This window comes from Hoplias malabaricus, chromosome 3 (genome assembly GCF_029633855.1).
Source record: "Hoplias malabaricus isolate fHopMal1 chromosome 3, fHopMal1.hap1, whole genome shotgun sequence".
Lineage (NCBI taxonomy): Eukaryota > Metazoa > Chordata > Actinopteri > Characiformes > Erythrinidae > Hoplias > Hoplias malabaricus.
Window position 1 is genome coordinate 80534720 of NC_089802.1, and position 21376 is coordinate 80556095.

The 21376-nt window shown below is 48.0% G+C and overlaps 3 protein-coding genes and 1 non-coding gene across 5 annotated transcripts in view; 1 reads left to right on the forward strand and 3 right to left on the reverse strand.

Moving 5' to 3' along the window:
* LOC136690819 (ubinuclein-2-like) overlaps nt 1-2247 on the reverse strand; it is a 19240-nt gene extending 16993 nt beyond the window's left edge. For both annotated transcript variants that reach the window (XM_066662852.1, XM_066662851.1), the window contains exons 1-3: nt 1881-2247; nt 1633-1686; nt 165-266 (exon numbers count right to left, since the gene is read on the reverse strand). In XM_066662852.1, the coding sequence (XP_066518949.1) occupies nt 165-266; nt 1633-1686; nt 1881-2063 (339 nt within the window). In that variant the 5' untranslated portion in view covers nt 2064-2247. The remainder of the gene's footprint in view (nt 1-164; nt 267-1632; nt 1687-1880) is intronic.
* A 1959-nt stretch (nt 2248-4206) lies between these two features.
* Nucleotides 4207-14049, reverse strand: ift56 (intraflagellar transport 56). Its single transcript, XM_066664848.1, has 17 exons — nt 13549-14049; nt 12919-13065; nt 12460-12552; nt 12101-12215; nt 11889-11938; nt 11071-11216; nt 10316-10487; nt 9203-9380; nt 8732-8787; nt 8329-8382; nt 8002-8065; nt 7323-7411; nt 6133-6216; nt 5947-6016; nt 5266-5372; nt 5051-5184; nt 4207-4475 (listed from the first exon to the last, which is right to left on the reverse strand). Exons 1-17 carry the CDS (start codon nt 13549-13551, stop codon nt 4364-4366), a joined length of 1674 nt encoding a protein of 557 aa, XP_066520945.1. The 5' UTR covers nt 13552-14049; the 3' UTR covers nt 4207-4363.
* Nucleotides 14050-14127: 78 nt separating this feature from the next.
* Nucleotides 14128-14200, forward strand: trnar-ccu (transfer RNA arginine (anticodon CCU)). The gene has a single exon. It is a non-coding gene; the product is annotated as a tRNA-Arg (tRNA).
* A 717-nt stretch (nt 14201-14917) lies between these two features.
* rpsa (ribosomal protein SA) lies at nt 14918-19178 on the reverse strand. Its single transcript, XM_066664441.1, has 8 exons — nt 19075-19178; nt 17807-17978; nt 17410-17528; nt 16674-16919; nt 16452-16580; nt 15529-15697; nt 15166-15225; nt 14918-15081 (listed from the first exon to the last, which is right to left on the reverse strand). The coding sequence occupies exons 2-8, from the start codon at nt 17937-17939 to the stop codon at nt 14987-14989; spliced, it is 951 nt and encodes a 316-aa protein (XP_066520538.1). The 5' UTR covers nt 17940-17978; nt 19075-19178; the 3' UTR covers nt 14918-14986.
* Nucleotides 19179-21376: the final 2198 nt, after the last annotated feature.

Here is a 21376-nt window from a genome sequence, read left to right on the forward strand (position 1 = left end):
GAGACACAGAGAGAGACAGAGAGAGAGAGAGACACAGAGAGAGACAGAGAGAGAGAGAGACAGAGAGACAGAAAGACACAGAAAAAGAGAAAGAGACAGAGAGAGAGAGAGAGAGAGACTGTGTGAGAGCAGGTTCTCTGTGACTCGGTTCTGTAAAGACTCACAGGTTCTGAGTTGTCGATGAAGGAGTCATTCTCATCGTAACCAAAACCCATATCAATCAGATCCTGAGCCCGGTCTCGTCTCTTCCTCCTGCCCACAGCGCCCTATAAACAACAACCACAGATAAATATAAACTCTACTTCCTTATAAAACAGCTTTTACACAGCAATAACACCTGCTTATAAACACCTGCTATAACACTTGTTTATAAACAATAAATACCTGTTTGTAAACATGTTATTTGCTCAGACTCAGGAAAAGGAGAAAAACATTGTCAGAAAATAAAACATACACCAGACATTTCAGGAGCTGTGTTTAAGAACAATATTCACACACCACCAGGACAGGACAGAGGACAGAGAGACAGAGGGACAGAGGACAGGGGGACAGAGGACAGGGGGACAGAGGACAGAGGGACAGCGGGACAGAGAACAGAGAGAAAGAGGGACAGAGGCACAGAGGGATAGAGGACAGAGGGACAGCGGGACAGAGGACAGAGGCACAGAAAACAGAGGGACAGAGGACAGAGGGACAGAGGACAGAGGGACAGCGGGACAGAGAACAGAGAGAAAGAGGGACAGAGGCACAGAGGGATAGAGGACAGAGGGACAGCGGGACAGAGGACAGAGGCACAGAAAACAGAGGGACAGAGGACAGAGGGACAGAGGACAGAGGGACAGCGGGACAGAGAACAGAGAGAAAGAGGGACAGAGGCACAGAGGGATAGAGGACAGAGGGACAGCGGGACAGAGGACAGAGGCACAGAAAACAGAGGGACAGAGGACAGAGGGACAGAGGACAGAGGGACAGAGGCACAGAGGGACAGCGGGACAGAGGCACAGAGGGAAAGAGGGACAGAGGGACAGCGGGACAGAGGGACAGAGGCACAGAGGGAAAGAGGGACAGCGGGACAGAGGCACAGAGGGACAGAGGGACAGAGGCACAGAGGGACAGAGGGACAGAGGGACAGAGACACAGAGGGACAGAGGCACAGAGGGACAGCGGGACAGAGGCACAGAGGGACAGAGGGACAGAGGCACAGAGGGACAGAGGGACAGTGGGACAGAGGACAGAGGGACAGAGGCACAGAGGCACAGAGGACAGTGGGACAGTGGGACAGAGGGACAGAGGACAGAGGCACAGAGGGACTGTGGGACAGAGGACAGAGGCACAGAGGGACTGTGGGACAGAGGGACTGTGGGACAGAGGACAGAGGGACTGTGGGACAGAGGACAGAGGGACAGAGGACAGAGGCACAGAGGGACTGTGGGACAGAGGGACTGTGGGACAGAGGCACAGAGGGACTGTGGGACAGAGGCACAGAGGGACTGTGGGACAGAGGACAGAGACATTGATGTAAAGAGAGATGAAAGAATGAGGGAAGATTAAAAGATGAAAAGATGGATGGATGGAGGTTTGCAGACGGATAAAGTCAGGAACACTGGAGCCGTTCGGACGAGCAGCACTTACACCCGGGGGGTCGGGCTCGGGGGGGTCAGGGGCAGGGGCTGGACATGTCTTCGTCTGCAGAGATAAACAACACAACGCCTTTAAACAAACAAACAAACAAACAACTCACAACTAAACACAGATAAACATTTAAGGTGAAAGGGAAACATCAACAGGGTGAAAGTCTGTAGCTGCTGCACTATTTAAGGTGGAACGGAAACATCAGCTGGAGCACTATTTAAGGTGGACTGAAAAGTGTAAATAAAGACCTGCAGGGACTGGATGAGTTCTCCGTAGTTAAACTCGGGCGAGGAGAGCTCGTCCGGTTCCGACAGGTCCAGCTCCAGCCGCAGAGTCCTCTCCCAGGGAGGGGTTCTGTTGCTCCTGTTGGCCGGATCTCGGAGCCTCAGCGGCGGCGGAGGAGGAGGAGGAGCTCCGCTGGCCTCAGCCATCCAGCTGCGGGCTGAGAGAGTGAGCAATGCGCGCTGCTCCTCACCGGGGGTGCGCCTCTCGGGCTGTGGAGCTACCGAAGGGCCGCTGTCAGGTCACGGGGCCTGGACCGCGGGCTGTGGAGCCGCCGAAGCCGCCTCAGAGGCTCCTTTCCTCTCGCTGCCCGTGTCCATCCTCGGCCTCAGAGTAAACAAGATAACGGGAACGGGAAAGGGGACGGGAGCATGGGGCTGCGTCCCAAATGGATCCCTAATCCCTACCGAGTGCACTAGGGATGAGTGCACAGTAACGCCCTAGATCTCATTTAGTGCTCATTAGAGTTGTAATGATTATAACAACAATTTAGAACTTTTCTTAAACCCTAAGTTTACAGACATTTAAAACATCAGATTAACCCTGGATCTACACAGCGTCTCTGTTCACACCCTCTGTACCTGTGGATCCAGGGAAGGGAACACACCGGATATAAACAGGCTTTAAAATGGATATAAACTAAATTCTCTTTTTGTTTCACTCTAAACTGATAGATAACAAACATTTACCATATTTTCTTAACTATGTTTTCATTTACATTTACTTAGTGTTCTCCTCTGAGCGTGTTGAATCTGATGAACAGGGGTTAGTGTTCTCCTCTGAGCGTGTTGAGTCTGATGAACAGAGGTTAGTGTTCTCCTCTGAGCGTGTTGAATCTGATGAACAGAGGTTAGTGTTCTCCTCTGAGCGTGTTGAATCTGATGAACAGGGGTTAGTGTTCTCCTCTGAGCGTGTAGAGTCTGATGAACAGAGGTTAGTGTTCTCCTCCGAGCGTGTTGAGTCTGATGAACAGAGGTTAGTGTTCTCCTCTGAGCGTGTTGAGTCTGATGAACAGAGGTTAGTGTTCTCCTCTGAGCGTGTTGAATCTGATGAACAGGGGTTAGTGTTCTCCTCTGAGCGTGTAGAGTCTGATGAACAGAGGTTAGTGTTCTCCTCCGAGCGTGTTGAGTCTGATGAACAGAGGTTAGTGTTCTCCTCTGAGCGTGTTGAATCTGATGAACAGGGGTTAGTGTTCTCCTCTGAGCGTGTAGAGTCTGATGAACAGAGGTTAGTGTTCTCCTCTGAGCGTGTTGAATCTGATGAACAGGGGTTAGTGTTCTCCTCTGAGCGTGTTGAGTCTGATGAACAGAGGTTAGTGTTCTCCTCTGAGCGTGTTGAATCTGATGAACAGGGGTTAGTGTTCTCCTCTGAGCGTGTTGAGTCTGATGAACAGAGGTTAGTGTTCTCCTCTGAGCGTGTTGAGTCTGATGAACAGAGGTTAGTGTTCTCCTCTGAGCGTGTTGAATCTGATGAACAGGGGTTAGTGTTCTCCTCTGAGCGTGTTGAGTCTGATGAACAGAGGTTAGTGTTCTCCTCTGAGCGTGTTGAGTCTGATGAACAGGGGTTAGTGTTCTCCTCTGAGCGTGTTGAGTCTGATGAACAGAGGTTAGTGTTCTCCTCTGAGCGTGTTGAGTCTGATGAACAGACGTTAGTGTTCTCCTCCGAGCGTGTTGAATCTGATGAACAGGGGTTAGTGTTCTCCTCTGAGCGTGTTGAGTCTGATGAACAGAGGTTAGTGTTCTCCTCTGAGCGTGTTGAGTCTGATGAACAGAGGTTAGTGTTCTCCTCTGAGCGTGTTGAGTCTGATGAACAGAGGTTAGTGTTCTCCTCTGAGAGTGTTGAGTCTGATGAACAGAGGTTAGTGTTCTCCTCTGAGCGTGTTAAGTCTGATTGACCTGAATCCCACAGTGTGTTAAATTTAGTGAATGGTGGATGTGTAAATTGTGCAGCAGTGTGTTCTCTGTAGAGGATGTAGTTATCTTCTATTTAAAAGAAATCAGTAATAATAATAATAAATAATAAAATATATTAAAATAAAGAAAAACAGAAAATGGTTCTGAAAAACTGTAGAAGATAAAGAATAACTGATGTGTGTGAGGTGAAGTTTACTCTGGAGTCGTGTGTGTTTTTCAGGGTGTAACTGAGGGGATTAAAGGGTGATGGATGTGATCAGTGTGAGAATGTAAAGTGTTTGATTGTTGTGATGGAAGTCAGTGTGGAAAGAAAGAGGGTTACTGCGAATAAATCAGAAAAACACCAGATGTAAACACAGAAATACTTCTTTTGGTGTTTATTTGTCTTTTTTTGCTATAAATGTGATTTATTTACAAAAATATGGACGTTTTACAGTGTTGTGAAATATATATTTAATAAGGACTTTAACGGAGGGATTAATGCCTTTTACACAATGATTAAATCAAATAAAGCGTGTGGACACAGTGCTGTTTGTTTACAGCGTGACTCTGTTGTCTTTGGCCCATTTCTTCATGATCCGGATGATGTACTCCACCTGAGGGTTTCCTGTGCTCCGTAACATCGGCAACACCTCCTTCAGAGACTCTCTGGACCACCCACAAACAAACAAACAAACAATAAACAAATAAATAAACACACAATCCGATTATATTTCAACTCTCAGCATTCAAACAAAACCAGGCCGAGGAGTTTAAATAAACTCAGCTGTGTTCGTCTGTCCCTGGTCTGTGCTGTGGCTGTGGATCTAAGCGCAGCACTGTCCTGAGAAAATGCCCACGACCCTAAGTCCCGGCTTTGTGTTCTGCCCGTGTCCCACCCCCGTGCCCCGCCCCTGAGACCCACCCATGTCCTGCACTCCTGTCCCGCCCTGTGTCCCACCCTCGTGTCACGCCCATGTGTCCCACCCCTGTGTTCTGCCCCGGTGTCCCGCCCATGTCATACCCCCGTGTCCCACCCATGCCCTGCCCTCCTGTCCCACCCCCGTGCCCTGCCCCTAAGACCCACCCATGTCCTACCCCCATGTCCCACCCGTGTTCTGCCCTGTGTCCCACCCTCGTGTCCCGCCCCTGAGCCTCGTGTGTATCAGCAGGAGTCAGAGAGTGTGTTTGAGGCTGATGTGTGGTGTGTTGCTCTGTGTTGTGGTTCCTGAGTGTGTTCCGACCTGGGCTCTCTTCCCGCGAGGATTAACTGGAATATCCCGACACACGCTCCTCGCTTCCCCTCCCAGTATTCCGGGTTCGGGTCCAGTCTCTCCAGGACGTCGAACGCCTTGGCGGCGTAATAAAACTGACCCATCTGCACAACAACCACACACCAGTCAGCACCAGCTCTCACACAGTCCTTCATCCAACACAACGGAGGAGACCAGGGTCTGACCTTGTAGCAGTCATTAGCGATGAGCTGCAGGAGGCTGAAGGAGTCGGAGGACGTCTCCATCTTCAGGTACAGTTCCCACGCCAGCCGAGCCTTCTGGTTCATAACGTCTGAAACACACAGCGGTGCGGAGACACAGCGTCACACGCTTTTCTGGGGCTGGGATTAGTGTGATCAGTCACAACACCAAAATCAACCACAGCTACAAGCATGCAAGCAACTCATTTTAATATGAATTTAATGTTATTTCAACTTAGGAAATGTGTATTATGTGTTTTACACATTCAGGAGACAATGGCATGTGCAGGGAGTTTCTACATCAGAGCGAACACGGGTACGTTTCCTGATAGAAGCCTCGTCAGTGGAGAGAATGGGACACAGCGCCCTCTAGGTGCACTGTGGGGTCTGGGGTCAATTTCACACCCCCTTTGGGATCAAAAAGCGTGAGAGGTGCCCTTTGAGATGCCCCTCCAAGTGAGAAACATGTTGCAGTGCCGTGTAGCACCCCAGACTCTTCCCAAAGCTGTCGCCATGACAGTTTATAATTTCTATTACTGTTATATACAGGATATCACAGGATTAAAGACCTGGTTTAACGTGTAAATACTCTACAGTGTGGGTAGGGTGCAGGCTCTGGGTGTAATCTGTGCACAGAAGGTGAAGAATTAATGCAGTGAGACGTACAGCATCGAGCGAGCCAGCTCTGATACACGTAATCGTTCCTGATCTTCTCGCTCTGGATCAGGAGGAACACCTGCACGCCGCCGCAGTGAGAGAGTCAGAATCAGTGAATCAGAGAGTCAGAGTCAGTGAATCCTTTACAAACACTCAGACAGAACGGCGTGTGTGAGACTGAGCCAGGTCCAGTACCTCCTCGGCCTCTTTAAAGTTCCCCAGCGCTGCTTTGGCTTGAGCGAAGTTGAAGTTAAAGGTGTCGTCCGTGTAGAAATAGCTCTGAAACCAGAAAGAGGATCATCATACGTCTGGAGCGCTGATAAACGGTTCTGTTTATTATTAAAACACACACACATCAGCCCTGACCCTGACCCGTGTGGATAATCAGGGTGTAACGGGGCTGCGGGGACGAGGAAGTGGAGTCATGTCGGGTTCAGTTCAGCCACAAGGTCACGGCACAGAAATCAGTGCTGGGTCTGAAAGGAGGAGCTGAGGGAAGGTTTTAAGGCGGCGTGAGTGGAGCTCACTGGAGCAGGTTCTGGTTCTGGTGTCAGGAGTGGAACCCGGTTGGGGGTAATATCTCAGCGTCATGTGGCGTAGAATATCTTTCACCAGAGGAACCAGAAGCACAGTACACTGCAGCTCCACAGCCGTCCACCAGGGGGAGACACCAGCTCTGACTCATTAATATCAGAGAGGAGGGCTCTTCACTGAGCTGCTACAGAGAATCATTACAGAGGACACTTTCAGAAAGTGGTGAGGACATGTCCCCAGTGTAAATTACACATAAATATCTCTAATGTGATGTCGGTTCTCTGTGTGAAACCAAACAGCTCAGAGCCACAGAGACATGGGTCGTACGCGACCGCTGCAGGTGTCCTGTGGTGTGTGGAGCCTCAGACACTAGCGGCAGACCCTTTACACACTGTAAACTGCGAGGTGGAGCCGCCAGGGATCGGTCGTGTTGGAGCTTGATTGGACTGAGGTCTGATCTGAGACAGACACCCTACAATCCTCTCTGTATCAGACCGGCGCCGACCCAGTCGTCTGAGCGGAGCTACGTGGTTCTGGTCAAAGTGGGTCAGTGCCTGTGAGAATCTGTCATTCATTCATTCATTCATTCACACAAACCTTGTAAATCAGTAAAAATGAAAGAAGTCAATGTGCAAATTAAAATAAATAAATAAATAAACAGTAGAAACATAAAACAAAAGTCCTGGAACAATTACAATAATGAGAATAATAAAAGAATATTAAACTCTAGTGAAGTGAAGAAGAACCGAACACAGTGTTGTTCACTGCCCCAGAGCTCGACCTGCGTCTGAGTGGTTTTAAAGTTATGGCTGATGGTGTGTGTGTGTGTGTGTGTGGTTTATTTACTTTACCTTGACTGAGTTGAGGTAGATGAGAACATCCTCAAACTGTTTCAGCAAAAAGAAACATGACGCCATACACTGACGACCTGGGATAGTGTCTGAAACACACACACCCACACACACATGGGCACACACACACACACACACACACACACACAGGCACACACACGGGCCTGTCAAGTGACGACTGAATTCTCTGATTATTTTAATCTCATACACTTTATTTAACACTAGGTGAGACTTGTTGTTGCTGCTCCTGGGCGCCCCCTACAGCTACAGAGTGTAATTCACTTTTACAGCACTGTCCTGAAATCAAGGGGGAGGGAGGAAGGAGGTTCCCTATCCTCCTCCATAAGTTACATAGTGCCGTTTCAGCAGTGCTGATCCAGGAGTAGCAGCGACAGAGGCTCTATTCTCCGTTACAGCTCAGTGGAGCCTCACAGAGATTCTGGAGCTGTGATTATTATAATGAACTCAGTGTGTAAATATGAGCAGATATTTTCATCAGAAACGTGTGAAACTACATTGTCACTGTCAGAACAAGACCTCGTATCTCCACACAAGCCACACACCGGAGAAGAGACAAACATACATCCTTTCAGAGCCAGTGGTGGACGGAGGGGAGGTGTTGCTCTGACAGAGCGGAGCAGAGCGGAGTTAATGATGTTATTGTTAAAGATGACGTTACCACATTCACTCGCTGAGCCTCCGACCAGCTGGAAAAACTGCTGAGCAATCTTTAAATGATCTCTCTGAAAGACACACACACACACACACACACACACCTTTTTCATAAAGTGTTTCTTAGTTCTTAGATGTGTTCATTATTTCTCACAGTACACTTCTATCATTTCTGAGTGTGTCTCTGGGTTTAAAACAGGTTCATATCCTGAAGAATGGACCAATAGAAAAGATGAGATACAAGGTTCTGAGGGAGTTAATATTTGTGGACATCACTGATTCAGAGGAGGCCAGGATGTGGAGACTGTGTGTGTTTCTATCTACAGTTACTCACTGATCCGATCTCCTGCCCCAGAGCAGCGTTCACCACACCCTTCAGGATATACTCCTGAAACACACACACACACACACACACACACACACACACACACAGGAACGAAGGCACATGTAAAAATGATCTGAACATAGTGATACAGACAGATCAGTTTCAGAATCCTACACCTGAGTTTAACTGATGCTCTTGAGCTTATCAAAGATAAAACAGTAACGTTAACTAATCTCTGTTTTATCATTGTCCACATTTATTTACTGTGTACATAGCTCCAGTTACTATAGAGTGAGAGTGGGGATGAACGAGAGAGAGAGAGAGAGAGCCAGAGGGAGACAGAGAGACAGATAGAGAGAGACATAGGGAGACAGAGAGACACAGAGAGAGAGACAGAGAGAGGTGTGTGTACCTGAGGAGTGGTGGGCTCCAGGTCTTTAATGAGATTATACGCTTCTTGAACATCATCTAAAACAAAAAACACACACTTGAACATACTGAAACTGTGTACCTCGTCCGAGGCAGTGTTAGAGTGAGTGTACCTCGTCCGAGGCAGTGTTAGAGTGTGTGTACCTCGTCTGAGGCAGTGTTAGAGGGAGTGTACCTCGTCTGAGGCAGTGTTAGAGGGAGTGTACCTCGTCTGAGGCAGTGTTAGAGGGAGTGTACCTCGTCTGAGGCAGTGTTAGAGTGAGTGTACCTCGTCTGAGGCAGTGTTAGAGGGAGTGTACCTCGTCTGAGGCAGTGTTAGAGGGAGTGTACCTCGTCTGAGGCAGTGTTAGAGGGAGTGTACCTTGTCTGAGGTAGTGTTAGAGTGTGTGTACCTCGTCTGAGGCAGTGTTAGAGTGAGTGTACCTCGTCTGAGGCAGTGTTAGAGGGAGTGTACCTTGTCTGAGGTAGTAGATGACGAGGTTGAGTCGAGCCTCGGCGATGACGTCGATTAGAGGAGGGAGGATCTGCAGAGCTCCCTCTCCGCCTCGAAACACCACCAGATTGTGACGAATCAACTCCTTCGCAAATTCAAAGGAGGTGGAGGAGATATCGATCAGGTTCTTCAGCTCCGCCTGTGGAACCACACAAAACACACTCAAACAGAACCAGAAACCTGTGGACACTGTGTATAACCTCTGGAGAACAATGTGAAGCAGCTACATATGAGCTTAATGGCGTTCTTCCACTGCATGGTACATACTCTACTCAACCCCACACCCACAGCTCCCCCCTGAAATGTATCAGTGTCGTCTCTAACCCCGTCTCTAAGGGGAACAGTGGGCTTTGGAAACCACAACAACGGCGGTGGTAACGTTAAGCGGTGTTTACTCGTGGTGTATCGGCGTGTTGTTGTTGTTTGGGACTGAACACAGCTCCGTCATCAGTTCAGACAGATCAGTAGAGTTTGTTCCTTCCTTGTTGCAGCGTCCAGCTCTCGCTGGATTCTTTCGTCGGCCACCGATCCGAGGAGCGTTTGAACCTCTTCAAAAGACCACGGCGTCATTTTACGAGCTGCCGTCGTGAGTCGGATAAAAACAAACGTGATCTCTGCTGCAGCTTGAGATTTTACAGATGGAGAGTTGGTGCTGGTCGTCTGCGTTGCGTGGCGTAGAGTGACGACTCTCTCTGGACGATCAGCGCTCTGCAGGGTTTACACGCCACGGTTTAGTCCCTACTCGACTCGCTCTGAACCACGAGAGAACAGCCACTAAACAAGAACCCGCTTCCAGAACCAGGACCTGATTCACCTGGTGGAGAAGTGCCATAAGGTCATTATGCCCCCCTGTGTCTCTGGAGTGATGGGGTTCCTCTGGTGTGAGTTGGAGTGGTGAATGTGATCTAGAACTAATCCCAACACCAGCCCCTGACCTCAAACACAGTTCCACTGCTCCACAGCTCAATGCTGGTGTAGTTTATACCCCTCTAACCCACACCTGGCATTAGACATGGTGACCTTAGGCTCATGTGCAGCTGCTCCAGGACTGTATAAACACGTGGTGGCACTCACCTCCGCTGCTTTCCCGTTGTAGAGTCTGAAGTGGTTGCAGGCTTTGAGGTTGAGTGCGATGGTGGAGTCTTGAAAGTTCTGCAGATAAACAGCTAGAACCTCCTGAGAAACGTCGTAGTAGTCCAGCTTATAATAACACAGAGCTACATACACATTCAGAGCCAGGAACTCCCTACACACACACACACACACAGAGAATCAATACACACCTGAGAACTCCTCCTTTCATGTCCCTAAACACAGATCCACTCCACTCACTGTCCACTCCGGTCACTCTGTACTTCTACACTTACACACTGGGGTTCATCTGTTGCTCTGCATACTTCATCACCCCCCTCTCCCCCTGTTCCTCAGCGCTCAGGACCCCCACAGAGCAGGTGTGATGTGGTGGTGGATCATTCTCAGCGCTGCAGTGACACTGACGTGGTGGTGGTGTGTTAGTGTGTGTTGTGCTGGTGTAGAGTGGATCAGACACAGCAGTGCTGCTGGAGTTTTTAAACCCCTCAGTGTCTGGACCGAGAACAGTCCACCGACCAAAAACATCCAGCCGACAGCGTCCTGTGTCACTGATGAAGGACTAGAGGACGAGCGACACACACTGTGCAGCGACAGATGAGCTACTGTCTCTGACTCTACATCTACAAGGTGGACCAACGAGGGAGGAGTGTCTCACAGAGTGGACAGAGAGTGGACAGTGGACACAGGGTTGAGCTGTGTATCTTCAGAGGCTGTGACCACTCTGTAAGGTGTGTTACCTGTTCTGCAGTAGGATGCGTTTGTAGATGTCGATGGCCTCCTGGTAGTGTGAGCGCATGTAGTGAATGGAAGCCAGACTCAGCTGATCCTCCGTCACGTCCTCGAGGTTCTGGTGGAAACCCATCAGCTTCTTCTCGTCCCCAAACTACAGCACAACAACCACAAGGACCAGAACAGTCACCGCACCGCTACAGGGGGTCTACTGATTTTACAAAGTCTGTGCAAATCTGTAAATGTGTAAACATGCTGATGACAGCATCCTGGGTTTAGAGAAATTTGCAGAGTCAGAGCAGTGGACTGTGGAGGTGAATGGAACCAGACGTCCTCCTCTAAAAGCCCCTCACAGAAAGTAATGACAGTAGACGGTGGGGGACAGTGGAAGGTGGGGGACAGTGGAAGGTGGGGGACAGTAGACGGTGGGGGACAGTAGACGGTGCGGGACAGTAGACGGTGGGGGACAGTGGACGGTGGGGGACAGTGGAAGGTGGGGGACAGTGGACGGTGGGGGACAGTGGACGGTGGGGGACAGTGGACGGTGGGGGACACAGGGCTGGTGTCTGAGTGTAGTGTGCAGAAGGGGGTGGTGTTTAAACCCAGTCCTGGTGGAGAGGGACGTACAGGACGCTGTGAGGGACACACACTGACTGAGTTGAGAAGACATTTAAAGTATTCACTTTCTGTGAGTATCTTCTAGAGGAGGACGTCTGGTTCCATTCACCTCCACTGTCCACTGCTCTGACTCTGGTGAGTATGTCAGTTTCTCCACCCTTTAGACACAGATTTATAAAGACCTCTCTGATAAGGAAACAGCTCTGACCTTGTGGGCTAAGTGAAAGAGCAGTCGGTTCTGGAGTTGATTTTTGGGCCCTGAGGAAACATAGAGGAAACAAAGTTAACATTATTCATCCCACTTCTGACACCAGATCCCCCTCTTTAAATATACGCCCACGTAATTCCTGCGCTTGTGTTGAGCTTTCCATTCCAATGTTCACAGTAAAGACCACTTTAATAAATAAGAGATGCCCAGACCTTTATTGGCTGCTTCTTCTGCCTCTTTATAAAGTCCGAGGAAAAACAGAGAGCAGCCCAAAAAAACCCAGACCTCAGGGGGACAGTCCTCTTTCACGGACAGGGACTTGTACTCCTGAGACACACACAGAACACAGTACAAGATCAGACACTGATAAACAAGTCAGTGTAGACTTCACAGCTCTTCTACACACTGCACTTTCATACATTCATCTGCTAGCTGTAGAACTGAGGTAGTACAGATCTGCGGTGTATGTTCCTCAATGTATAACCACTCGAGGAGTTAAGAGAAGTATATTATTTTGAGTATGGATCTGTATTTAGTCACTAAACAGATGTTTAGAGTCATAATCTCTGACCTCCATGGCTTTCTTGTGGTCTCCGAGGTGAAAGGCACAGAATCCGACCCAGAGGTCAGTGTTTTCCTCCGGCACTCCTGCATTCCTCTGGAACTGAACACACACATTTCACTGAGGGTTAAAAGAGGATGTCTATATAAAGTGTAAAAGGAAAACAGATAAAGCAGGTACACGTTGTATCAGTAATAACATTTCTGACGGCTGAGATGGACACACATGTCTTTAACTTTAGTGTTTTCATTAAAAATCTTAAAAAGATCAGGTGAGCTCAGGTAAGTTTAAAAAAAACAGAAGTGTTCTCAATCTAAACGTGGTCCAGACTCAATAAACCGAGAAGCTATGACACATGAGGGTGGTAGTGCTTATCAGTCTCTCTGAGGTCCAGTCAATCCGACCACCCTCTGTAAACCCTACAGAGTCTAATCTGATAGTGAAGGTGTATCAGGGAAACAAAGCCACCTCCAGCAGAGTGAGGGCTCCCAGGTAGTCTCTTTGGTTCAAATAATCCTCCAGACGTGGGGTCTTCTTGGTTTTGTTTTTTCTTTTCTTTTCGCTGGAGTTTACTACTGTGTCTCCTCCCAGTGCTGGTTTTACCCGAGACAGGATCTGCAACAGAAACATTGCACCAAAGCCCACAATTTCAGAGAAAACCTCATTTATTACAGTACAAATCACAACTAAAAGAAGATGAACCACTGTCTACAAGAGGTGACAAGGGACTCGTTCATGTTTGTGACGTCACAGACAGGTATCTGATGAGACAGCACATTTGTTAGAGATGAGTGTGTTCTGGTAAAACATGGTTCAGCGTCTGCGGAGAGCTACATTCATTTTTCATTAGTTCAACAGTTATTTCTGAATGCAGTAATAATAACAACAGTACGAATTATGAAGCCTTTACTGGTTTCATTTAAAGCAGAAGTGTAGTAGTTACAGTAGAACCAGTGAAAGTAATCTTTGCTAAGTGACGTATTAATGAGCAGACGTTTCCCAAACTGACTACATCTTTGAAATATTAACACAAAAGCCATGCAACTTCACACTACTGCGCATTAAATATCAGACAATAACCAGTATTCCAGTATTTACCATGACTGTTTGCTGATGCTCTTCAAAACGATGAAGTGTAGTGATACTTTTTACACCATAATCGCCTCCAGGACAGAAATATATCTTAAAAACAGGTAAAAACACGTAGAAACTCCCACAGCTTCTTCAGCTGAGCCTTTACTCCGCTAGTGGTCTCTACAGCCAACAGCCGAATAAACTACGTCTTTTTAACGCTATTAGCTCTAAAAGCCTGTTTTCAAATGTATCTGGAAATATTTGCTACATTCCTCTCACATAATCCGCGCCTTAATCTCATCCCTGAATCCCACAGATCTGCTGTATATTGATTTTATTCGACGACAACGAGGAATAGCTTCTGTGCTAAAATCTAGCAAACTAATGCTAACGCTAATCCTCAACACAATGTTGCTAGGCAACGGGGTAATCTGCAAAAGGAAGATTTTTGTGTTTTTTCCGCATTAAAAACCACAGGAAACCACAATGAAGCGTAATAACAATGATTTCACACAAATGTAACTCACTCTAAAGATGTTTGTGAGGCATTACTATGGTATATTTATGTATAAAAAGGACCGTTTCTCCAGAAGTCGCCAATAAGCCCCAGTGGCCTAATGGATAAGGCACTGGCCTCCTAAGCCAGGGATTGTGGGTTCGAGTCCCATCTGGGGTGGAAGCTTTTTTGCGATTTAAAATGAGTTCCGAGGTTTTGTTTTAATTTTCCGTAGAAATTAATAGCACATAGAAACACGGGGACGCTCAGACCGAGCCGATCTTAAACACTAAACCCGTCAAATCTCCTACACCAACTAGAATTAAACTACTCTTCAGACCTGGAGCGTTCAACTCAGGAGTTCTAATCAGTTATAAACTACAATAAAATAAAAATGAGAGTTTTGAACATTTGAAAACACAACAGGATCGTTTTTAATCTTAAGACATTGACTTTATAAGGGATTTTGAGTTTGTTAACATTTCTATTAACTTTTAGGATGATTTTTCAAACTATTTTTTAAGGAGGTGTAACAGGACCAAGTTCTTTTTTATTTTTATTTTTAAGTTAAATTGTAATTTGGGAGAAAAAAAAAAACACTTTGTGAGACTGTTATTCTACATTCATATTTTTGTTAAATAGAATGTGATTATAACATGTACATTGTCATTATGACGACACAAGAGTAAATTATGAAATGTTATTGACTTTAGTCCCAATAAAGCTACTTTGAAGGTATCAACTCAAAATAAATGTAAAAAATAAAAGTGTCTGAGGCAAAGCCCCTAATGGCACCCCCTTGTGGTTAATTTTAGACAGCGAGTGATGAGTGAGTTACTGGCCAGTTTCGTGAGGTGCTTCACTGAACAAAGAATGAACAAAAAACAACAATTTAAACAAGAGATGTTTATTGAACTCCAGAGGAACACCGTTCTGAAAGCTGTGGCACTGTGTTTAAGACCCGGTTTAAGACCAGTCTGCAGTAGAGCCGCCCCAGTCTCCAGCCTGAGCGGTGGGAGCCGCAGACCAGTCCTCGGTCGCCGGCTGGGCGCTCCAGTCCTCTGTAAAACAAACAGTCAGTCAGCTTCTGAGAACACAGTGGGAGACGGTTTATTTACTTGGACGAGGAAGGAGAGGAGACTCACCGGGGAAGGCCTCGGCCGTTGGGGCTGGTTTTGTGGCGGCGGCGGCAGCAGCAGCAGAAGCTGCAGAAAAATCAACAAACACCAACAGTTTACGACAAATACAACGATGTAAATACTAGTCAAATTATTTTAAATGCACTCATTTATAGCAGAAAACTCAGATCTCAAATCAATGTCTTTTGTGTTAGAGTTTCTCCTGAATGTGGCGTTAGATTCTTTTAAAATATCTGTGTTCAACACGTTAGGAGGAGAACCAGCTCTGGGCTGGGCTTTCTGAACCCCCTTCAGCTCAGGCGTGTGAAACTGTGCCCAGGTCTGCTCCGTGTGCGCACTCAGGAGGTCGTAGAAGGTGCCGTGTCTCACCCTCAATGCCGGCGGGGAACTGCTGAATGGGGACAGATGGGACCTGGACGCCCTCGGACCAGTCGGCCACCTCGGGCTGAGCAAAATCAGCCACGGGAGCGGTCCACTCGCCCTGGAACTCCTCCTTCCCCACGGCCTTCTCCGCTGCTGCCTGCTCCTCCTTCTCGATCTAAACAGAGGACACAGGAGGTTAGTTAAAGACAGGGCTGGACAACTCTGTCAAAAGTGTCAATAATTATGATGATTTTTAGTAGATATTTACAGCGTGTCACGGGCTGACGGTCATTAGAGGGCGCTATCATCAGTTCAGCACTCAATTATAAAGTTACTTTAAAAATAACAACATTGACGAGGCCTGGGGACTGTTGTTTGATGGTGATGTGTTGTGTTCAGTTCTTGGCCGTTTCTGTGGCTTTCTTCAGTTTCAGAATTATATTGCATCGACCAAAAGTGAGAAAAGTATCGATATAAATTCAGGTCGTATCATCCATCTCTAGTTTAAAATATAAAATCCTTTTTATTATTGTACTTTATTTATAATACGAGGCTGTTAAATTCCCCTCAGGATCAACAAAGAACGTATCTAATAAAGTAAACAGGATGCGTTTATGATCAGCGCAGAGAAAAGACATTGGTTTTATAGTTTCACAAGAACACACCCTCCATCAGGTCCTTCACTGCATTAAACAGAGGGGGAAAGACACGTCTAAAAACAGCTGGACTCCTGAGTCCCGTTTGTTTAAACGAATCAGAGTCAGACTCATCCCCATCGTTCTGGTGAACACTTGGGGTCGACTGGAGTGGGTTCTACATTTTCAGCATCGTTCCCCACCGCCCTCGAGTCCAGATGAAGGTCCCACAGGACGCTGATTTTAAAAAGGGCTTCTGGACGTTTCCAAATATTTAAAAGCTGTGTTCCTCACCTCCTCTGGGTCTCTGTAGAAGTACAGATCAGGCATCACCTCCCAGGGATGCTCCCGAGAGATGGTTCCCCGCATCCTCAGAACCTCACGGGCCAGCATCCACCACATCAGACCCACGGAGTGAGGACCCTGAAGACATGAGTAAACATGCGTTTAGCTGCTGTTCACATCTCCCCCCCCCCGGACAGTTTATCAGAAACACCGCGGGCCCTGCGGCTGTACCTTGTTGTTGCAGGGGATGGCGATGTCGACGTATCTGAGCGGGGAGTCGGTGTTGCAGAGGGCGATGGTGGGGATGTTGACGTAGGACGCCTCAGTCAGAGGCTGGTGGTCAGCGCGGGGGTCCGTGACGATCAGGAGGCGGGGCTCGCGGAAAGCAGCCTGGATCTGATTGGTGAAGGTTCCTGGGGTGAAACGCCCAGCGAAGGTCGTGGCTCCGGTGGCAGAAGCGAATTTCAGCACAGCCCTCTGTGTGTGAGAGAGAGAGAGAATATTAACACTGCTTTCTATTAAACACCAGCCCTGATCACCCTTCACCGCAGGAGAAAAGAGCTCCACTGAGGGGAAGAAAATCAGGACAAAACCTGAGAAGTTCTGATGGAGACGGATGTAGCTCGGGTCACTATCTAACCCCGGTCATGGGGCCGGAGCCCTCGCGGTGTCAGCGAAAACCCAGCACCTTCCTCTCGCACACTTCCGACACCTGGACGCTCACAGGAGAGCCAGGCTTTAACAGTGTGCAGCACAATCAGCCAAAACAACCGGGGGAAAAACCTGCACCTCCATCTCCACCCCCCCCTTTAACTCACTCCATCTTTCACTGCCTTTGACTGCCCCTTAGAGCACCCTCTAAATAAAACCTCACGGACTAATTTAACTTCTGTTAAAAACTAAGGGCCCTTTCCCTTCTGCAGTGAAGTCAGAGACCTGGTGATTCCAGGTGTATCCGTGAGTTTACCTGGCCGGTGTTCCTGGAGGAGATCACGCAGACGTCTGCCGGGTTCTCGATGGCGACGATGGCCCGAGCAGCGAGCAGCAGCTTCTCCCACGTCTTCTTCAGGTTAATAATGTAAATGCCTGGACAGAGGACAGACGTCCACGTTTATACAACCACACACACTGCTCCTCCGTACACACAGTTCACACACACACACACACTGCTCCTCCGTACACAGTTCTCACACACACACACTGCTCCTCCGTACACACAGTTCACACACACACTGCTGTAGTTTAATGCCTGTCTCTCTCTGGATGGTGAGGAAATGCTGTGACTGTGTGGAATTACTACTTGTCACACAAAGGCCATCCCTATCTTTGTAATTTCACAGATCTTTCAGCCCCCCGTCTCTCACCGTCACTCTTCCTCTTGTAGACGTACTGCTCCATCTGGAAGTCCAGGTTGGTACCTCCGAGATGAGTTCCTGCAGCGAGGAACTTCAGCACATCCTCCTCCTTCATCTGAAGGACGTCTAGACCTCCGGACATCGTGACCACTTTCCCTGGGCAACGAGTTTAATGGGAGAGCTGAAAGAGAGGAGGAGGCAATGAGCCACAAAAAAACAACAGCAGAACGTGGTGGAAAAAGAGGCAGAAAAACATAAGCAGGAGAAAGGAGACAGAGAGCCAAAAACGAGACAGAAACAATAACCGAAATAAACATAACAGCAGAAACAGACAGGAAGGAGAGAAAAAAGGAAGAAGCATGAATTATAAAGAAAAGGATAAAAGCATAGGCGAGACACTGCAGGTTTAAAGGCTGTAGCTCGGGTCACTATCTAACCCCGGTCATGGGGCCGGAGCCCTCGCGGTGTCAGCGAAAACCCAGCGCCTTCCTCTCGCACACTTCCGACACCTGGACGCTCACAGGAGAGCCAGGCTTTAACAGTGTGCAGCGGATCAGAACCAGAACCTCCTCAGGCAATGATACTGGAGCACAGTGGAGGTGAATGGAAGCAGAGGTCCTACTTTAAAGCGCTCAGAGTGAGGACTAAACTGTGGACACATCTACATTCCCCCCGTCTCCACAAAGGATTACTGTAAGTCAGATAACTTCAAACAGAGTTGGGGACTGTCCCTCAGCTCCAGTTCTACTGGACACATCTGATTAAGGCTTAACTTATCCGACTACATTGAGAAACCCTGGTTCGTTTAAGACCCCCTGGTTCCTCGGGTGTTGCAGCGTTTCTCTACGACCAACCACTTCACACTGAAACACTACTACACCGATTACAGGTGGAATAGTAAAAAATGGGTGGCCTTCTCCTTTAAAATAAAGCAACTTACGGACACGGGCTCATTAAAAATACTCTTTAAAAACGTTTTCCATTGTGTGGCTAAAAAAACAAACGTTCTGGGTGATTAAACTCTTACAAACATCATAAAATACTAAAGTAACCGCAGTGTTTTATTCACGGAGCCGCTCTCTCTCCCTCGGCGTGGAAGGCGCCAACAGGCCTCGTCCTAAATCTACACAAAACCAGCGGAAATACAGCGATTTAACTCCACAGAGCGCGTGTGTTTATCAGTTAAACTCTTAATGTAGGGTCTGTGACCGGTTTAACGCAGAAAAAGCCCGTGTTTGCTGTGTTTTAAAGCGTTTTAAAAGAAAACTTTTGCTCACCACGAGACAACGCCGTTTGGAGATCAGCGCACCACGGCAAAAAGAGGGCGGGACTTCCGCCTGACGTCATTGATATAGTCCACGGGCCCGCCAATCAGATCACGGCACACAGAAAGAACACCGCCACCTGCAGCTCGGGAGGATTTTTCCTCTATGTTTTTTCCCTCTATTTCTTCTTTATCATTATTTAGATTTAATTTATTTAATTTACTTATAAATGTATTGTTTAAACACTTAGAATTTTAGGAATTCTTGTTGTTTACCTTCACTCTACTGTGACTTGCTCTTTGTATATTTTCTTTTTTTCTTGTATATTTTCTAAAACCATCTCCAAAGACATTGTTTCTCAGCTCTCTCAGCTCCACTGTCCACTCCGGTCACTCTGTAGCTCTACAGTTACTCCCTGTAGTCCTGAACCTGTTGCTCTGCATACTTTGTAACCCCTCTTTCCCCCTGTTCCTCAGCGCTCAGGACCCCCACAGAGCAGGTGTGATGTGGTGGTGGATCATTCTCAGCGCTGCAGTGACACTGACGTGGTGGTGGTGTGTTAGTGTGTGTTGTGCTGGTGTAGAGTGGATCAGACACAGCAGTGCTGCTGGAGTTTTTAAAGACCCCCCACAGTGCAAACATAGCTGGTTAGGTTTATTAGGTTGGATTAGCTGTGTGACAATATCCACAGTTGTGAGTGTGTAAGTGACTGGGTGAGTGTGTGTGTGTGTGTGTGTGTGTGTGTGTGTGTGTGAATGAGTGAAACTGTCTACAGGTGTGAGTGACTGGGTGAGTGTGTGAGTGACCGGGTGAGTGTGTGAGTGACCGGGTGAGTGTGTGAGTGACTGATTGAGTGTGTGAGTGACTGATTGAGTGTGTGAGTGACTGAGTGAGTGTGTGAGTGACTGAGTGAGTGTGTGAGTGACTGGGTGAGTGTGTGAGTGACTGGGTGAGTGTATGAATGTGTGACTGGGTGAGTGTGTGAGTGACTGAGTGAGTGTGTGAGTGAGTGTGTGAGTGACCGGGTGAGTGAGTGAGTGACTGGGTGAGTGTTTGAGTGACTGGGTGAGTGTGTAAGTGTATGTTACTCTCTCCACAGTGAGTTCCTGAATGTGCCGGTGATTCCGGGAAGTGCCGTGGACCCTGCTCAGGACGAAGGAATTACAGAAGATGACTGAATGAAAGATGAAACCCCAGATAATCTTCATGTGCAGTAGAGGAGGCTGATGACAGTTATTTACAGTCAGACTGATCCTTGTGTGAGAGAAAGAGAAAGTTTGTCGGGGTGCAGCTGCTCCCCGCGGCTCAGAGCCCTGGGGTTCAAATTACAGACAACAGAAAGTTCATCTACTTTCTCTACTTTTATTCGTCAAAGAGAAAGTAAATGTCTCCTAATGTCCTCTCAGCCGTGTGACACAGTTATAAATACACACTTTCCCTTCACTGCACCCTCAGGGGGTATAAAACACCACCGCTCTGTGGATAAAGTGAGTGAAAGATGCCGGACATTGACAGGACGGTTCTCCTGGAGGCTCTCTCAGCCCTCACCGGAACCACAGTGAGGGCACTCAGTGAGCGGAAAAGAGAGAGCCCCGCTCTTAAAGAACTGACTGTGGACAACTTCCTGAGCACTGTGTACGATTCGAGGATTATCCCCTATGAGCCATCTCCACAGTCCTGTGCTAAACTCCTGCGGAGACTGACTCTGAGTGACCTCCACCTTCTCATCGACAGAGAACCGGAGACTGGGGCCTCAGCTCTGAGGAGGGAGCTCCTTGTGGATCTGGAGAAGTTCTTAGACCCAGACTACGACTACGACTTCAGACAAGGTCCTGACTCTGACTCTGATTCTGATGATTGTTCTCGAGGTGGAGAACCGTACACAAGACCCTGGGGCTGGTACCGCTTCGCCCTGAAGGTTCTAGATAAGTATCCTGATGGGAACAGGTGGCTGGGGACTGGGGGATGGAGGAGCCACTCTTCAAGAGGAGAGTGGCCGGTGTCTTTCCACGGGACCAGCATTGAGGGAGCGAAGGCCATCGTAAGATCTCACTACAAAACCGGGCCTGGGGAGGTTTATGGGCGAGGGATCTACTCCACTCCCGATATAGAGCAGGCTGAGTTTTACGCCATGCGTAAGAAGTTCAGATCCGAGAAAAATGGAAAGACGTACCTGGTGATGATGCAGAACCGGATCAACCCCGAGAAGAGGGTCGTCACTGATGAGGAGCTCTACTGGCTCATTCCTGTTCCTGAGGGAACGTCTGTGGAAGAGGAGAAGGAGATCGTGGAGGAGTCTATCCGTCCGTACGGC